At 32.0% G+C, this 15,600-nt stretch overlaps 1 protein-coding gene across 1 annotated transcript; it reads left to right on the forward strand.

The window, feature by feature from the left end:
- Nucleotides 1-1,403: 1,403 nt before the first annotated feature.
- Nucleotides 1,404-14,303, forward strand: LOC137398632 (uncharacterized). The gene is made up of 7 exons (XM_068084809.1): nt 1,404-1,476; nt 6,715-6,852; nt 8,161-8,484; nt 9,504-10,040; nt 10,315-10,614; nt 12,867-13,154; nt 13,889-14,303. The coding sequence occupies exons 1-7, from the start codon at nt 1,446-1,448 to the stop codon at nt 14,161-14,163; spliced, it is 1,893 nt and encodes a 630-aa protein (XP_067940910.1). The 5' UTR covers nt 1,404-1,445; the 3' UTR covers nt 14,164-14,303.
- The last annotated feature ends 1,297 nt before the right edge of the window (nt 14,304-15,600 follow it).

The raw sequence follows: 15,600 nt of genomic DNA on the forward strand, positions 1-15,600 counted from the left end.
CAAGCTGCCGTGTAATATACAGTTTGAAAGTTGGTTGTGTTGTGAATGTAGAATGGTTTTGACAGCGATATGTAACAGAAAGCAAGCATTGACATTCACGTGTCTGGAAGTTTTATGCAAACTGGAGTCAGTGTTGTATAGGGCACTATACGACACTGACTGGAGTGAAATAAAGAAATATTCTTGTCATAAAGGGGCATTGTAGTAACCGCCCGACCTTGTAGATAAGATGTAAAGAAATCTGGCTGATGTTCTAGATAATTTGAAAAACCTTTGGTAATTGGACAAAAACGTAGGCTGATAAACTGTGTACCACATTTTCGTACCTGTAAATTGTTCTACGCCTCAGACAGTCTGCGTTAATTACACAAACCTTCTTGGCAATTAAACAATGTCATAGACTGGTGAAATGAGCACATTTTTCTCGTGAAATGCGCACTGGTAAATAGTTCTACTATCTGTCGCACGGCCTTATTGGCGTGTCGTATGCCGGTCATAACTATTAATAAACCAAGCTTTTCAAGCGTTTTGTGGCGAACTTTGGCCAAATTAATCTGTCTATTTATGTATAACCCGATCAGATGAGTTAGTTTCAGGGTTTTGCAGGAATCTTTTAAAGACTTGGTAACACATTTAAAAAGGTTTGTAAGTTTTTTGTATCGTTATTATATTTAAACGACTCTACACAAAAATGGTTAAATTTGTTGATGAGATTTTAGTACAAGGGTTTGCGACGGCCGTTCATGAATAATTTTTAGGAGTTGTGTGCACATGTGCATTTATCATAAATCTCCCAACAAATCGCTTTGCTCTTGTTTGGTCGTGGGAATATATTTATATATACAAATTCTTATAAAATTGTTTAGTAGTAAAAGCAGGAAAGATTGAGGATAGAAAAAAATCAACAGTTAGAAGAATCAAACACACCAGTAAGAAATGTTTATATAATATTGTAGAGCAAAGCTTACAAAAAACATCAAAATGTTTAGGTGCTGGTTGTATATGTTTTAATATGTTTAGGTGAACATACCAGAACATCAATAGCCATAACAAATAGACAATGTTAAAGTATTTTTCTTAAAAAGGCTATTAAATTATAATATTTAAAACAGGCTATAGTGAATGTCATTATTATATATATTATTATAATCACCTTTTATTATAGAATAGCATCTGATCAAGAGAGACAAATCATAAAATTACAAAATGTTCAGGTTTTATAAATATCATACGTGAGTAATCTTTAATCCCCAACCAGGAAAAATTGAGCCAACTCTAACATTAAACAAATAATGATGTATGGCTGAAATATTATTGTCAACCTAATAGGTGTTGTTACCATGGTAATACACTCTGGTTGCATGATTGATAGAAAACAGACAAGGTTGATTTTTATTTGCTCAGTAACACCGCTAACAGTAGGAGAAATATAGCTTCAAGACAATATGGAGATTATCTATATCCTATTTGTGTCTGGTAAGTGCTTGTAAGCACACATCATATATTTTCCTACAGAATTATTTACATTTGGCTGATAAAACAAAATTGAATTATATGTTTGCGCTATTATTTGTTTTACTCGCTTTATTGGATTAGATTGAATCAAAAAAATTGAAACTAAAAGATTGAATTAAATATTAATTTGCAATTTTACATGTTTCGTTGACTTCCAACCATAAACACACTAATATCTATACATATAAATAACTTCAGCTATTAAACTAGGTCAAAGGAAACATCAGTTCACCAGGGTTCTCATACATTCTCATGATAATTTACAAGATGGCTGCTGGTATAGCTAGTACGGCTATAAACTTTGCTGCCTCTCTTGGCCTCTCTGTAAACTTGATAAACTGTTAGAGGGTCATCATTCAGCTAAAGATTTCTAGCTTGTAATGGTATATATTGTTGCTATGATGCTAGGTAGTTCTTGAACAACAAGCACAGCAATAATATTACTGATAGACTTTGTATAGCATTCTGTTACTGGCAGTCATTTTTGATTTACTCCAAAAAGATAGAATTAAATCCTTGTGATTTTGTTAATGAGATGCTAATGATATCTTTGAAATAGTATATGAATTGCCTAGATGTTCTTTATCGGTTCACCAACTTTCTGTTAACACTCATGATAGAGATACGCTACCTTTCATCAATATCTTTATTCTTATAAATTAAACTGGTGAAGTACATTACAAAGAAGAGAGAGATAAATTAAATGAATTCTTTTTATCATATATTTTATTTTAATATGCAGTATACAACTACTGTATTTTTACGACTTCCTGCATGCATTTTTAAATAGTAATGTGTCCTTGCTCACAAAATTATATACAGTAGGAGATGATAAGTATTGTTTTGTACATCAGGAGTTCAACAAATTACAACACCACTTTAAACTGTCTTACAAAAACATTCCTGGTGGAACCAGCAAAACAATAAGTAGTCATATGATAATTCATAAATCAGTCAAACATAAATTTGTAAAATATGAATGTGTACATGTATGATATGCTATTGTATTTGACTATTTGAGCCTAAGTAGAAATATTTGCCTTCTTTGTGCTAAAAAGCAAAGATTCTCGCAATGGTATAAACCATAGCTGTCTAGACTATCTCAGTTAAAGTAGTGAGTATCGGGAAGAGTGCTACTAGACATAAAATTGTAGTGGAATCAACTTTGAATCAGAGGATTAGTGGTTTAGTGATAGCCTGTGATTAGCTCTCATATTGGGGACAAGCAGTTTTCCCATAGATTCACTAGGAACCTCCTCATAGAAAACAGAGAGTTTTATCATTTTAATATTTTGTAATAAGCCAACACCTTGTTTTAAAAGTTACTTAGGAGCAACATTACTAGATATTGTTGGTTATAGAGTTGATCTCTCAAGAAAGCCATAAAACAATTTAGGGACTTTGTTGTGCTGCTGGTCTGGTCTTGTCCATGTATAAAGATGAGAGTTGAGTGTTTAAACTGATCTGCTAATAGTTACAACTCCCCCCCCCTTCAGTCTATTGTTTTCACAAAAAGTTCCTTCAGAAGCAGAGTGACTGTAAATTTTAAAAACAGAGAAGAAATGTGTCGATAGGCAGGTTTTAGGTTAGGTTCTTGCGAGCAGTATGGAAATTTTAACTCAGCCTATAATTCTAAACAGTATGAGTTTGAGGGTTTGACATATTACAATAAACAGGGCAATATATTTATAATAGCTTCAACTATTTTGTGCCCACAATTTCTCACCTTTGTGTAGTTTCCATGGTAAAGAGAGGTTGCTAAACCTTTGCTAAAATAGTGAAGTTCTCCCCACCCTCTTTCAAAAATTGCATCATAATTTTCAAATGCTTTATCTTACCAATGAAACAACATTATTTTTCACTCTTTAGTTTCCTTGTAATGGTTGTAGATAAGGGGGTGTGAAACACTGATATCACAATTTATGCATTAATTTGAGTTTTTTTGACAATATTCTAGATAAGTTGTCATTGCTAGTGCAATTAAGTGACACTGGTAGTACTATCAGAAAGTTACTAGTACAAATAATTGACACTGCTAGTTCTATCAGAAAGTTACTAGTACAAATAAGTGACACTGCTAGTACTATCAGAACATTACTAGTATAAGTAAGTGATACTGCTAGTACTATCAGAAAGTTACTAGTTCAAGTAAGTGACAATGCTAGTACTATCAGAAAGTTACTAGTACAAATAAGTGACAATGCTAGTACTATCAGAAAGTTACTAGTTCAAATGAGTGACACTGCTAGTACTGACAGAAAATTGCTAGTACAAGTAAGTAATACTGCTACTAATATCAGAAAGTTACTAGTACAAGTAAGTGACAGTTGTAGTACTATCAGAAAGTTACTAGTTCAATTAAGTGATAGTACTAGTACTATCAGAAAGTTACTAGTTCAATTACGTGACACTTCTAGAATGCCCATTAATAATATTACTAAAACAGATTAAACTAGGCAATGCGGCTCAATACTGTTTTTAAATAGCGTAAAGAATTTCTTTATTCCTGATCTGTTGGTTTAATAAAGTCTACCTACTGCAGACCTTGTACTTGTACTAAGACTAAGTCTTACTTGTATGGTCATTCAGATCCTAGGCTGTTTTTTAATGTGATAATAGGGTGAAAATTTAGCAAAAGATGTTTCAACATGATTCAATAAAAACAAATATGATTAAGCTCAACCCTATCTTAATGATTAACTTAAGGTGATTCGATTGCCAGGATGTTTTAAGATTAAAATCAACAAAACTTGATGACGATTAAAATGATCGGATTGATCAAATGTGTGATTATGACATCTATAGTTGCAAAGAAACTGACAAAATAGAGGCGGTTAATGCTGCAACTTAAACGTAATAGCTGTTATTAACTATAGCAACGATAGCAGCTAGAAATGCCATTTTGAATGTATTTTTCTTCTGAATCTTTCTACTGCAATGTAGTTGTGTTGATTTACATTTTGAAACATTTTGACAATCAGATCACCTCAAACATCAAAAACAATCACCATTGATAAAAAGTACAGATAATTTCTGATAAAATTTACTAAATTGTTAGGTTAGCTCATTTTTAAGATTACGTGAACCACAAGAATAACATTGAAATAATCTTGTTGTAAACAATAACCTTCTACTAAAATATGAAAGGAAACAGTGGGTATCACAAGTTGCCTGTTTTGGCATGAGCAAGGTGGCAGGCTTGTACTATAGCATGCCATAAGTTGAGGCAGATATGTTTATTACGTAGCGTGCGCTTAAGAGAGGCATCTACCAATATGTAAACAAACCCTACTTCCCGGTTGACCTTAACATCAAGCTCAATGATGAGGTTTTTAATTAAGTGAAATGAGGAAATCAGAGTGTAAAAAACGACTGAAGCAAACAACCAACAATACTTGTTAGTGCTATGTTTTAGATACAACACAAACACTAAGTTTTTCTGATACATTTTTGCTATATCATTAGTGGGAGTTAAATTCTTTCAACTTCTTTCAAGTCATATACACCTGTATATGACTTGAAACAAGCAAATAAAAGCGAAGACCACAATGGAAAAACCATTGATGTCACAATTTCGCAGTTTTGAGAAAATCAATTTTCAAGTTTTGATACTGGCTCATGCAATGAAAATGTTTATGACAAAGATATGTAAGTTTATTTACAGATACATGTACATAGTTTGGTGCTTATAAAATAACCTTTTTAACTTTGAATGTTGTTTTTTTGTAATTCATTGGCCAGGAATGAACATGCATGTTGGCAACGGACAATCTGTTTTCCATATAAATGCGCTAAAAATATTTTGCTTAATAAAAAATTATATTTTCTTTTACTTTAAACTAAGTTTCACTAAAATATAAATACAGTAACACAACCAGTAATTAATAGCAGTTTAAAGTTTCTCTGCAATGTCTAAATTTCATCACTATCTGCTGTCTCAACATCGCTGGTTGTAAGATTGTCAAAAAATGGTTGATTCTCTAATTTTCAGAATCGTTTAAGGGCCTGCAAATCTTGGTATTCTACTTGGCTGATTGGCAATGGACTGGTGGTAATGCAAGTTGATTGAGTTCAATGAGGAAGCTTAGATGGTTTTTCAATAGCACTCTCAATTAAACTGCTGTTCCATGATTCTCTATAAAACACCATGAGCTTGCTTTCCGTACTCGCAACTTTCACTTGACGTATATTGTAGGCCTAGTTTCATTGGGCAAGTTGTCTGGTACATCTGTTTAAGATATTCTGTGTAGTTGAAGAACTTTGAGCTGTCAAGATGAATTTTATTTTAGGGCTTAGGATGTTTGCGAGCATTTTGAAACAACCCCACCTAATCAAACGGTAGATCTCTTTGTGACTTGCAATTCACCGCATTCATGTCTCAATCGCATTCCACGTAAAAATGTCCACGCATTGGATAGCTTATTGTGATCTTGTTAACTTTTTTTCTCTCATGCACAAGCCAATGGTTATGGTGAATGAGTGTGTAATTTTTGTTCTGTCCAGCGCATCCATCACAGAACAAATCTAACTCCACTACTTCGAGATCAATGCGACTTTTAACAGGGCCTTCTTCTCTTCACTTCACACACAGCTATTAGCAAAGATAAATAAGCCTCCTGTTGATCCTTTGTAGTGTAAACTTGATTACAATCAGTAAAAAATTTCTGTCTGTCAGCTGCACACACAATTTTAAAGCGTTTATACAGTTTGGGTAAGCGATTCTCTCCTGTTGTTTGGCTAGAAACCTTGCTTTTTAGCCTTATCTTATGCACTAACATTTCTCTTTGTTTTCTAGGCTTTTCAGTTAATTCTTAATACTCAGATCTGATTCAGATGCCGTCATTGTTAAAAATAACTTAACAAACAAGCACACATTACACGTCGATTGTTTTTGCTAGCTAAGCAACATTAAACAATGCAAGACTGCATTAACAAGAAAAATGCTGTTTGATTGGCTAGCCGTTGAACTTAGCCAATTTTTTATATTACTACTTGGACATCTTCTGTTTATTCATTTGAGCATAAAACTTAAACACAGATTTTCATTGGACAACACCGCTCCAAAAACTCTAAAATGTGAAAACACTGGTTTTTCCATTGTGGTTTTCAAGTGTATGTGTTGTGATCACACCTGTAGAGATTGTTATCTTCAATATCTTGAATGTATAGTCCCTTCTATGTTTATGTTTTCTGTTCTAGGACTACTGGTTAGAGTATCTCAGGCTATAGAATGTTACAACTGTGTTGACTGTAATGATGAAGAAGGTGTGGCCTATGACTGCGCCATATTGAATGCTGACTCTTGTTTCCTCTCTAAAGAACTATCTAGTGGAGAAGGTGAACTCGCTGCTGTGGATTTTTTATTACCTTGTCTTTCGTGAATTGGTAATGAGCCATTAAAAGCTAAAAAACAATTGTTATAGAAACAAACTTGTTTAAATATGTTTGAAATTTAATAAAGGTTCAAATCATCCATAGATATTTATTCACATTTATTTTAAAGTTCTGTTACAGTAGTTAAATTGTGGGGTGTAAAGAAAAAATTTCTGCCGGTTCTCGAGCTTGAGAATTTGAAGGTTTAGGGTACTTTCTTAAACTACACGAACATTTACTCTATTTACAGGGTGTGGCCAAAAGTATTGACATACCTCTTCATTTGAGAACATAAATTAGGTTACTGTTCTTCTACCGCAACTCTGTGCCACTCAGAACAGACAATGTAAATATCAAATAATTGTCTATTAAGTAAAAACATGAATCTAAAACATAAAATATCCCCCTACTCTCTTAGAGCATGAAAACTGACAAATATTTGGGTAAAAATTTGGATTCAATCTCGGAGGCCCCAATTGCTCATTGAAAATGATTTCATTGTTGGAGGTTTTAACTTCATTAGAGAGATTTACTTCTCAGCTTTCTGATGATGTGCAACATGCATTGCTTAAGTAGTTTATGCAGTAAGGTATATTCAAAGTTAGTTTAAGTTTTTGTTAAATGTAATAGGCAACAAAGGCAGCAGTGTTTCTACTTTTGGCGACGCCTGTAATTCAATGTAAGCAAAAGTACTGATAAACAGAAATATCACCATTTTCCATACAAGCACCATATTCATAGCTATAGCTTACTATTATTAACAGTAGCATGCTGACAGTTCCTTGCGCCGGAGGAGATCATTGTGTGTAACAACTATACACACAATTATTCCAGTGTGTGGCAAAGAGGCTGCATAGTGCAGAGGTTAGCCTTTTGTTCAAAGAACACAAATACTATTATGCAATTATTATGTAGTGCAATCTACGTATGTTCCAAAGCTCATAGTTTGGCTTCAGATGACCTGACAAGACTATAGAGACTACTACCTTGGGTTATCAGGTGGTCAGATGTCCCAATAAAGCGTAAGAAATAGACATGTGAACAACTATTTTTGAATCAATGAAGGTGAATGACTGGCACATGTGGTATTGTGCTGAGTAGTAAAGTGTCACAGTTTCAAACCTCGTGTGATGCAATCATTTTTCTAAACTCCTACCGCCGCTTTGGACAAATGAACCAATGGGACTCCTATCATAGTAAATATTTACATTGTGTAAATTATGTATTGCCAGCCATCTCTTTCTCATGACATCATTTATCTGCGTTTTCCAGTCACCAAATCTTGTGGAGTGGAGGGATTTAATCTATTCGGTGTGTCTGAGGAATGTCGTCAAGAAGATGACATAATCTTCTGTCGATGTTTCACTGATTTGTGTAACATACGAGACTTACTTCCCGCCTCCGCAAGCTCTATTCAGGCTTCCACCATGCCACATAATGTCAGTTCATCTATCACAACAGCTATGACAACTCAAGCAGGTGGTTTTTATTGTTATCAGTGTGACAACTGTGGATCTTCAGTTGGAGTTCTCACTGACTGCTCTAATCTCTCCTCATCAAGAAACTGCTACCTTTTTATGGAACCAAATGGCGCAAGTATGTAGTAATTTGTTATGGTGATACAATTGTGAGCTTGCTCAAAAATAATAGATACTTGTTTGATTGCAATTCCAAATCAAGTACAATAAGCGCATTACTTGTAAGTTTGAAAGATATATCAAAGTCAGCTAATAAAACTAGTGTAACTACATTAATCTTGGATTTGATATTCAACAGAAAGGGTATTAATATCAAGCATTTAACCAGAAAAATTTGGATCTATTTCTATTTTGTGACTAGAAAAGAGAGTACAAAAATTCCCACATTGATCAAATTATAAAGCACAACAAAGGCTAGTTTGTAACTCTGTAAGAATATTTAACTATTAATGAGCAATTCCTAAATTGGCTATCTAAATGGGGCATAAATCAAAATGGCTACTGATGTGAATCGATTTAGATTTTATTGAAGCCATGCAGTTGAGCAATATGTTTCTGGTCATTATATTGGGGGATGTAGATGTAGCCAAGGTCCTCATTAGTTGACGTTGCATTTAGCTTTATTTTGAGTAATTTAGTGTCACACGAATATAAACATAATTTCACTTACAACGACTGAAGGTAACTTATAGCACATTAGTAGTCGGTAAAAAACTATAATTAAACAATACATAAAGCCTATTTCCTCTTTTGTTGAACGTAACCACAATGCCAATCACAATTATGAGCTGTTTTTGTACTCTCTTGTTGTGTCTTTATTTTGTCTTTTAGTGAACTTTATCTTTGTATTTCTGGCTTTAAAATGTTCCATGTTTTCTCAAGTTTACTCCAGCTCATCTAGTTTCCAACATACTACCCAAAGGTTTTGAATTTTTACATTTTTTGTTTGGCTTTCTTTCCTTTTAAGTTTGTGCTCACCTTTTTCCAAAGATCCATTGAAATTTGAGTTGAGGTTGTACCTTTTGCTGTTTTATCTATTTCAGCGCTATCTGTGTTTCTAATTTTGTTTTTGTTGTGATGAAAGCAAAGCTATAAGCAAAATGACATGCACAGAGCTGTTGAACTATTTACTTTCAGTTCTCAGGACGTGTGGAACAGCACAATTAGATGAGCAAAACCTTTCCTTAAGCTGCAACACAATTGCGGGCTACACCATATGTAAGTGCAGTGAGTCTGAGTGCAATGAGTACAGTAATATCATCTCAGCACTCACTACTCTTAGTAGAACAAGCACTACTACTAAACGAACAGAAACTACTAGACGAACAGCAACTACTAGACGAACAGCAACTACTAGACGAACAACTACTACTAGAAGAACTACAACTGCTACTTTGAGGAGGACCACTCCTACTAGAAGAACAACAACTGCTACTTTGAGGAGAACCACTCCTACTAGAAGAACAACAACTGCTACTTTGAGGAGAACCACTCCTACTAGAAGAACAACTCAGCCCTTTCAAATCACAACTACAGCAATAGAAATTCAAGATGACTCACGTTGGTTCTGCTACGTATGTACTGATTGTGGCTCCTCCATAGGAGAACTAGCGGAGTGTTCATTGCGCTATGAATCTAGAACTTGTTACTATCTCAAAGACCCCAACAATGAAGGTACATATATTCAAATCTGTTTGAATGTCTTTCAACTCTGCATTGCTTTTACCATTTTGAAAAATGAGATTTGACTGATTTCATCCATTGATACCAACTTTTTGGTATTAGTTATTTCACTAATATATTTTTGTAAAAGAGTAAAACATCAATTCCACTTTTATGTACTTTATAAAAACATGGAAAAAGAGAATAACAATATAGATGAGTGTATCTTGCAATATTTATTATGTTGATCCTATCATATTTAGCTAGGAAATCCTTTTTATTTCAGTCACGCGAACTTGTGGCGCATCATCACTTGATGAGTTTGACTTTGATGTTGGATGTACAGAAGAAGATGGGTACACAATCTGCAAGTGTTTAGATTCAGGGTGCAATAACTACGGTGTTAGTTCAACTTCTGGAGGAAGCAGTCCGACAACAACAGCCATCGCAGTAACAACAGCATCATCAGACTCGTTTTACTGCTATGTATGTACTGACTGTAGAAGCTCAGCAGGAGATCTCATAGACTGTTCAACTTTTAATAATGTTAGATCTTGCTATCTAACCCGCTCAGCAACAGGCACTAGTAAGTAGTATTTTAATAACTAGGTGCTTGCTTAAGTTTAAGTTACATTTAGACGCTGAGCTGAACAAAAGCTTTTTTGTACAAAGAAGTAGAAATCTTTGGTTTGAAAACTGAGTGGTCAATTAAGGAATTATTTATTTAAAATTAATAAATTTATAACAGATTTATGAAATTAAAGTATACTTATCCACAGAAATACTAGTAACCTGTAAGTGCTCATCATTCATATTCTGCATATTTTGCTTCTTATCTATCTAGTACAAAGTTAACAATATTAGACTGATAAAACAATAATATAACATTAATACTAATACTTAATACTAAACATTAATATTAATAATAATCAAACTACACAGAATTTTTGGTTCGGAAATTGAACTTTTGTTTAGTTTTATTAAATCACCTATTAAAGTTTTATTAAATCACCTATTAAAGTTTTATTAAATCAGTTATTAAAGTTTTATTAAATCAGTTATTAAAGTTTTATTAAATCTCCTATTAAAGTTTTATTAAATCAGTTATTAAAGTTTTATTAAATCTCCTATTAAAGTTTTATTAAATCATCTATTAAAGTTTTATTAAATCAGTTATTAAAGTTTTATTAAATCTCCTATTAAAGTTTTATTAAATCACCTATTAAATTTTATTAAATCACCTATTAAAGTTTTATTAAATCACCTATTAAAGTTTTATTAAATCACCTATTAAAGTTTTATTAAATCACCTATTAAAGTTTTATTAAATCAGTTATTAAAGTTTTATTAAATCTCCTATTAAAGTTTTATTAAATCACCTATTAAAGTTTTATTAAATCACCTATTAAAGTTTTATTAAATCAGTTATTAAAGTTTTATTAAATCTCCTATTAAAGTTTTATTAAATCTCCTATTAAAGTTTTATTAAATCAGTTATTAAAGTTTTATTAAATCTCCTATTAAAGTTTTATTAAATCTCCTATTAAAGTTTTATTAAATCACCTATTAAAGTTTTATTAAATCAGTTATTAAAGTTTTATTAAATCTCCTATTAAAGTTTTATTAAATCACCTATTAAAGTTTTATTAAATCACCTATTAAAGTTTTATTAAATCACCTATTAAATTTTATTAAATCACCTATTAAAGTTTTATTAAATCACCTATTAAAGTTTTATTAAATCAGTTATTAAAGTTTTATTAAATCTCCTATTAAAGTTTTATTAAATCAGTTATTAAAGTTTTATTAAATCACCTATTAAAGTTTTATTAAATCTCCTATTAAAGTTTTATTAAATCACCTATTAAAGTTTTATTAAATCACCTATCAAAGTTTTATTAAATCACCTATTAAAGTTTTATTAAATCAGTTATTAAAGTTTTATTAAATCTCCTATTAAAGTTTTATTAAATCACCTATTAAAGTTTTATTAAATCACCTATTAAAGTTTTATTAAATCACCTATTAAATTTTATTAAATCACCTATTAAAGTTTTATTAAATCACCTATTAAAGTTTTATTAAATCAGTTATTAAAGTTTTATTAAATCTCCTATTAAAGTTTTATTAAATCAGTTATTAAAGTTTTATTAAATCACCTATTAAAGTTTTATTAAATCTCCTATTAAAGTTTTATTAAATCACCTATTAAAGTTTTATTAAATCACCTATCAAAGTTTTATTAAATCACCTATTAAAGTTCTATTAAATCATCTATTAAAGTTTTAATAAATCACCTATTAAAGTTTTATTAAATCATCTATTAAAGTTTTAATAAATTAATCAAAAGCTGTGCGTCTAAAAAGAACTAGTAGCTTGAAAGTGCCTGGAATAAAAGATTATCATTCAGGCTCTGTATATTTTGAGCGGTCATATTGCTATACTACTTAAAGTTTCATTTTTATTTTCTTGCGCATTTGTGAAATCATTGATGTCAACAGATTATATAAGGAACTTACATATTATAGAAGTAACTGATATATAATATGAGGAATTGGGTTGCAAAATGGATTATATAATTATCTAACATATATAGAATTATATTACTAAGTATTTAGAATTTCAATCATTGGTGAACAAATTCTTTTTATGAGATCAAGTACTTTAAAGTTTCTACAATTTTTTTATAAAGATCTTCAAATACTTCCAATATTTGCTGTATTGTATTGTATTAATTGTATTGTGCAAAGGTTTTGAAATTATCAGACCAGAGTTTCATAAGAACATAGATTTTAAAAGTTGGTCTACTGGCTACAGTTTGTACTTTAACTTTTACAGTACTTCGTTCTTGTGGCATCCAAGTAGTTGAGGATACATTTGGACTATCCGATGGTTGTGGTAGCTCAAATGGAGACACCATCTGCAAGTGCTCAGAGAGTGAATGCAACTACTATGAAGAATATTTGGATAGCCCGAGCACCATGCCTATTTCTACAACTGAGGTGACGGTAGACGGCAAGCCCTCTTTTTACTGCTACTTGTGCGTAGACTGCCGGAGATCTGTTGGGGAGCTAGTTCAATGTAGAAACACCCGGTCTTGTACACTTCAGATACAGAATACCAAAGGTATACATTTACCAACTTCTAGTTTAGAAAGGTTGATATTGTCTTGTTTTTAAAACGCTTTTAAAGTCAAGGATAAAACAAGATAAATGATTGAGTTGCCAAGGCAACAGAGATTTAATTGACCAATCATGAGCTTTTTTCTGCTCATCTATTTATTGCAGAGTTTGATCACCCTAATATTAAGAGGTAGCTTGAATTTGCACTTTCACTTTAGTCAAAGTTTCATTTGATTGTGGAAAATAAGGGATAAACCTACCGTTGCTAATGATAGGTGCCGAAGCGTAACTTCTGTAATAGCCACTTTTACAAAAATTTGATCGCAACTATCAAAAATTGTTGTACAAGTTAAAAGTTTTTCTGACCTTAATATCTTTCTACAATAAATTCGAAAAACACCTCACATAGTTTTTACAACTAGTTTTTTTGTGATGCAATAGAAACAAGTTACAACACAAAAAGACAAGAAATGATGAGCCTAATTTTCATTTGATGAATTTTAAAGTTGGTCAAACTATGACAGTTTATCAAAGCAAACTATTTATAACAGTAAACAATCAGAAAAATATTGCTTATTTCCTATTTGCGATAGCTGACTTTCAAATTTGAGCCAATATATTAATTTCTTTAAATACTATCGCACATCGTGTAAAAATTTGTTTTATCTGATCGAGATTTTTGTCAAATCCAAATGGTTGATATTCTCATTCATTTCAACCTTTTCTCTATAATTTTAGTATCCAGATCTTGTGGATCTGACGATGTGGACAGACAAATCCCAAATGGTGAAGGGTGTATATCAACATCTAATGGTCAAATTTGTAAATGTTCAACACTAAGATGCAATGTATATGAAGCGATCACAGGAGCTAAAGCACCAAGAGACCATCCAAGTGCTGACAAATCATGGGCAATATTCAACCCTACAACATCTTCTGCCATGGCGTTTAAACTTAGGCCTATAATTCTCTTTTTGACTCTCCCATTCATTTTTATCTGTCTGTCACTATAAACATAGTTGTCTACTAACATGTTATAAATATTCTATTACCTTTGACTATCATATGGACTTTTTAAAAGATTGAAAATAGATATAAAACAATAAAACGTGCTTCAGTTTTATTTGGTAACATGTGCACACAATTTCCGCAGAACCTTCAATTGAACACCACTTCCATTTGACACCACTTTGACATTATTTTATTTCTACCAGTTCATAATGTCAATTAATCAGTAGAAAAGCGTTCACAAAATTGTATTAATAATGATTCGTTCACGCCAATAACAATTAATTCTTTCATTGTCCGATTCCAGCACTTTTTTTTCGGTACAACTTTAATAGCAACACTATAGACATAATTAATTAATGTCATTGGCTAGTATTTGCTGCTTGTTCAACGCGGTCTTGATATTTCAAATTACATGTATACAACAAATAGTTCACATTTTTGGTGGTAGATGAACTACTAGTTTTAGTGTGAAGGTTGCATTTAGCGAGCAAAACTTTTACGCATTGCATTTGTGCTAAATGCAAAGCGTAAAGATTTTGCTCTGACAAAAAAGTTGTTTGGATACTAATATCGACTAGTTCAGAAGTGCAAAAAAGAGTTCAGGTTAGACGACATTGTGCAAGGTATTGGACACTAACAAAAAGCTTGTTCCATCAAAAGTAACAATTAGAACGCAGCTATCCGAGCAAACGATGGAAAAACTTTTGTTTAAAAAACACTAATCTTTGTTTCTGCATGTAATATAAGTATGGTACATTTATGTCACTTGTTCATGAATATATATATACAGTAAAATTTGGCTAACTCGACTTTCACGGGACCGAGAGAAAGTGTTCGGGTTATCAGAGCGTTCAAGTTATAAGAACACTGTCAAAAGTGCATGTATTTATCAGTACATATATAAACTATATATAAATCAAAAGCATTGGTTGCTCGTTGCAAGTTAAGGAGCCTCTGATGTAATGTTTTAACAATTTTTATCAGAAAGTATAAATATTTTTCTATTACTTGAGATTTATTTGTTTGTTTTAGGTGATGCGACTGCAAGGACGTTTTCAGATTAAAATAGGCAAAACTTGATTACGGTTGAAACGCTCAGAAAAAGGACATTTTTTTTAGCGTTTTAACAAAAACCAATTTTTCTTTAAGTTTATCTGAATGTTACCTCATGTTTCCTTGTTTTCGGAAGGCTATTCCCAAGCGGATGTTTGGTTAAATTTGTTTTTTGCAAACCTTTAGAATAATCATTAACAAAAATATTTTGCCGATAGTGGTAATAATGACGCCTAAGAACTACTAAAAGTTGATGCTTATCTCTATGCTTGGAATAAAGTGATATTCTAAAGCGATAACAATCATCTCGGTAGCCGTTGGGCAAAAAACTGTTTGAGTTGACAAAGTTAAGGTCGAGTTATCTAAAGCAGTTTATCATTGAGTGG

This window comes from Watersipora subatra, chromosome 6 (assembly GCF_963576615.1).
Source record: "Watersipora subatra chromosome 6, tzWatSuba1.1, whole genome shotgun sequence".
Lineage (NCBI taxonomy): Eukaryota > Metazoa > Bryozoa > Gymnolaemata > Cheilostomatida > Watersiporidae > Watersipora > Watersipora subatra.

Bases quoted from the DNA above. Each gene is read 5' to 3' on its own strand.
- LOC137398632 (XM_068084809.1), top strand. From the start codon at position 1,446: ATGGAGATTATCTATATCCTATTTGTGTCTG. The intron at 8,485-9,503 runs GTATGTAGTAAT...ATTTACTTTCAG, and splicing joins TATGGAACCAAATGGCGCAA to TTCTCAGGACGTGTGGAACA. The intron at 10,615-12,866 runs GTAAGTAGTATT...TAACTTTTACAG, and splicing joins CCGCTCAGCAACAGGCACTA to TACTTCGTTCTTGTGGCATC.